The 2,800-nt window shown below is 34.2% G+C and overlaps 1 protein-coding gene across 1 annotated transcript; it reads right to left on the bottom strand.

Moving 5' to 3' along the window:
* Positions 1-376: 376 nt before the first annotated feature.
* On the bottom strand, positions 377-2,204 carry LOC124914643. The gene is made up of 2 exons (XM_047455236.1): positions 786-2,204; positions 377-565 (listed from the first exon to the last, which is right to left on the bottom strand). Exon 1 carries the CDS (start codon positions 2,140-2,142, stop codon positions 850-852), a length of 1,293 nt encoding a protein of 430 aa, XP_047311192.1. The 5' UTR covers positions 2,143-2,204; the 3' UTR covers positions 377-565; positions 786-849.
* Between the last annotated feature and the right edge of the window lie 596 nt (positions 2,205-2,800).

Raw genomic sequence — 2,800 nt, 5'->3', positions numbered from 1 at the left:
GTTTTTATTTATAAAAAAAAACAGAACTTGTTTTTTTCAATAAATCAAAATATTACTAATTTATTATAAAAAAAATTAAATAAATAAAATATTATAAATCAACTAATTAAAAATCTAAATAAAAAAATTATTTATCAAACAATATATTTTCTAAAAAAAAATAAAAAAAATTTATAAATAATCCAACATAAATGAAGCTCTAAATTACTAAAGTTTTTACAAATAATTTTTTTAAATTTGTGATATCACACACAAAACAATTTAAATACATGCTTTCCCAAATCGATTTGAAAACACTTTATGGAATTAAATTACAGTATGAATTTATACAAGAAAACATAAATAATTTTCTTTAAAAAATATTCTTTGCCAAACATTTTTTCCAAATATCAATATAGATAAAATAACATTTGTTAACAAGCAAACACTAATTTAGGCAATCCCTCGAGTTGGGTAAGTGAGGCCAAAAAGGCGATTCCTCGAATGAGTGAACGGGGCTAGATAGGCAGTCGCCAATGGTCATCCCCTTCTCCCCAAACTTCGGAATAATGACTAATTGTGACACCTTATTATTGATGCAACATATGAAGAAATATAAAAAAAAAATGGACAAAATGGAATGAAATTGTATAATTCTTAGTTTTTGTGTTGTAGATTTGAGAGATATTACATGTTAAGAAAATTTTCTTTACATGTTTAAGTATAATAATAATAAAAATCCAGTGATGAAGAAAATATACACAAATTCTATATAGTAAATTGAATTATGAGATGAAAAAGCTTACTTGAATGATGTTTAATTTCTATGATAGGCCTTCTTCTAGATTGAGAGAATTGATCAGCATTCTATCACCCATTAGTACTAAGTTCACGACCAAGCCTCCAAATATAGTTCAACCCCATCAACAGCTCTACAATTGTATCTTCAGTCTTCTCTTGATCTGCAAAATGAAGTGTCTGTACAAGGAAAACATTTCTCTGCCAAACGCCATTACTACTCCCAGGATCCAAGCTCCTTTCCGATTGCCATCTTATCATGTTATGTGCAAGAGGACCTAACCATTCTAACATTTCCGCAATATACTCACTCCAATCCTGACCAAGACCAGTATCACAAACCAATTTATTTCCATGTGGCTTTAACTTCTCCCTTAATGTAGATCGAACGTTAACAGGCAACATACTGTACAAATCATCTCTAGCATCTTGACCTATTAAGTAAGGAGAAATGGCTAGCCTCTCGATCGCGATTATAATGTTTGCGTAATGCCAGCCCAAAGCAGCTGCGCCTAGACTTCCAGGAGGAGGAGTTGCATTTGAAACTATACTTTGATTGCTCATCTGATTGATTCTCTGTATGTCATCGCCATTAACACGAAGATTCTGCTTTGACTTTGAGCTCTTCTTCTTACCTTTGAAAGGCCATAACTTAAAACCGGATTTACTTGTTGATATAACCGATCCCAAAGTCGATTTCTCCAGTGGACCGGAAAGAAAAACAGGAGTTTTTTCCTTCCTCGACCCTGTTTTGTCAGATCTTACCAATGGACCTGAATAAAAATTTGTTCTCTTGCCCACCCATTTGTCTAAGGGACCGGAAGAGAATCTAGGAACGCCTGCGCCGGCGGTCTCAGAGGGATGAATAGATGACGCGGAAATGGAATGGCTGCGATCGATGATATCAAAATCCAGTATAGATCCAGAATCTTTGATGATATCGTGATTCATTCCGAAAACGAATCCAATCCTCCTGAATACAGTGAAGATGCTTCTGGCCAAAAGAATAAGAACATAATCATAAGATTTGTTCCAAAACGAAATATCCTTTAATTGTTTCACCTCTCGTTTCTTCCAAGCCAATTTTTTCTCAAAATCACTGTTCTTCGTTCTCTTCAAACTGTATTCAATCTCCGATATCAGTTCCAATTCTCGATGCAAACTCGAGTTCACATCGACGAACCTTTCTATTTTCTTAACATTCTTCTCCATTTCCCTATATGATAACTGCCATCCAAACAAATCTCTACTACCAGACTTAACAAGCTCACCAAACGCAATCTCAAATCTCCTCAAATTCGACTCATCACACTTAACCGCAAACCTGGACACGGCTTTAGCGATGAGATTCAAGTTGTCCATCATCTCACCGCATATTAAACCGGCAATATAATCATCATCTTCCGAAATGAGATTCTTAATGCCATTCGAATTCAGTCAATTGAAAGAGAAACATTTTGACTTACTCATCAAATGGAAGAACCATTCCACATAAAGAAAGTCCTAAGAAATAGAAGATTAAAAACTTTTTCTATTACAAAGAAAGAGAAGATTCATGCGATTAATTAAGGTACGCTTTCTCCGCATTCAAATTTTAATTTCTCACACATTAAATTAGTATCTAATTAGGATAATTCTAACAAAACCACCGATAAAGATAGCTAACATTCAAATGCGAATATGACACAAAGAGGAGATCTCGTATTTTTAAGGACTCTCCAGGCAATAATTTTCTGATACAAAACAGGATGGCCCAAAAATAACATGAATGTTCCACCTGATAGAGTTGTACCATGCCCCTGTTTTATCATCAGGCTTCAGCAATTAAAACAAGTTATATTTATGTTATTAGCTTCTTGCTGCATTTACCTGTTCCATTATCATGTGGATATTGGAGATCATCACATCTTTCCAGTTCAGATCTTCTGCTACCGATTGCCGTGTTCCTCTGTGGCGGACCAATCAGATTGCAGCATTATTATTTTAATAATAAATCAATCTGGGTAGGAGACGGAGGGAGGGA

Source organism: Impatiens glandulifera, chromosome 9, assembly GCF_907164915.1.
Source record: "Impatiens glandulifera chromosome 9, dImpGla2.1, whole genome shotgun sequence".
NCBI classification, from domain to species: Eukaryota; Viridiplantae; Streptophyta; class Magnoliopsida; order Ericales; family Balsaminaceae; genus Impatiens; species Impatiens glandulifera.
The sequence above is the reverse complement of the archived record's forward strand: the minus strand, read 5'-3'. Positions and strand labels throughout refer to the sequence as shown.

Bases quoted from the DNA above. Each gene is read 5' to 3' on its own strand.
- LOC124914643 (XM_047455236.1), bottom strand. From the start codon at position 2,142: ATGATGGACAACTTGAATCTCATCGCTAAAGCCGTGTCCAGGTTTGCG.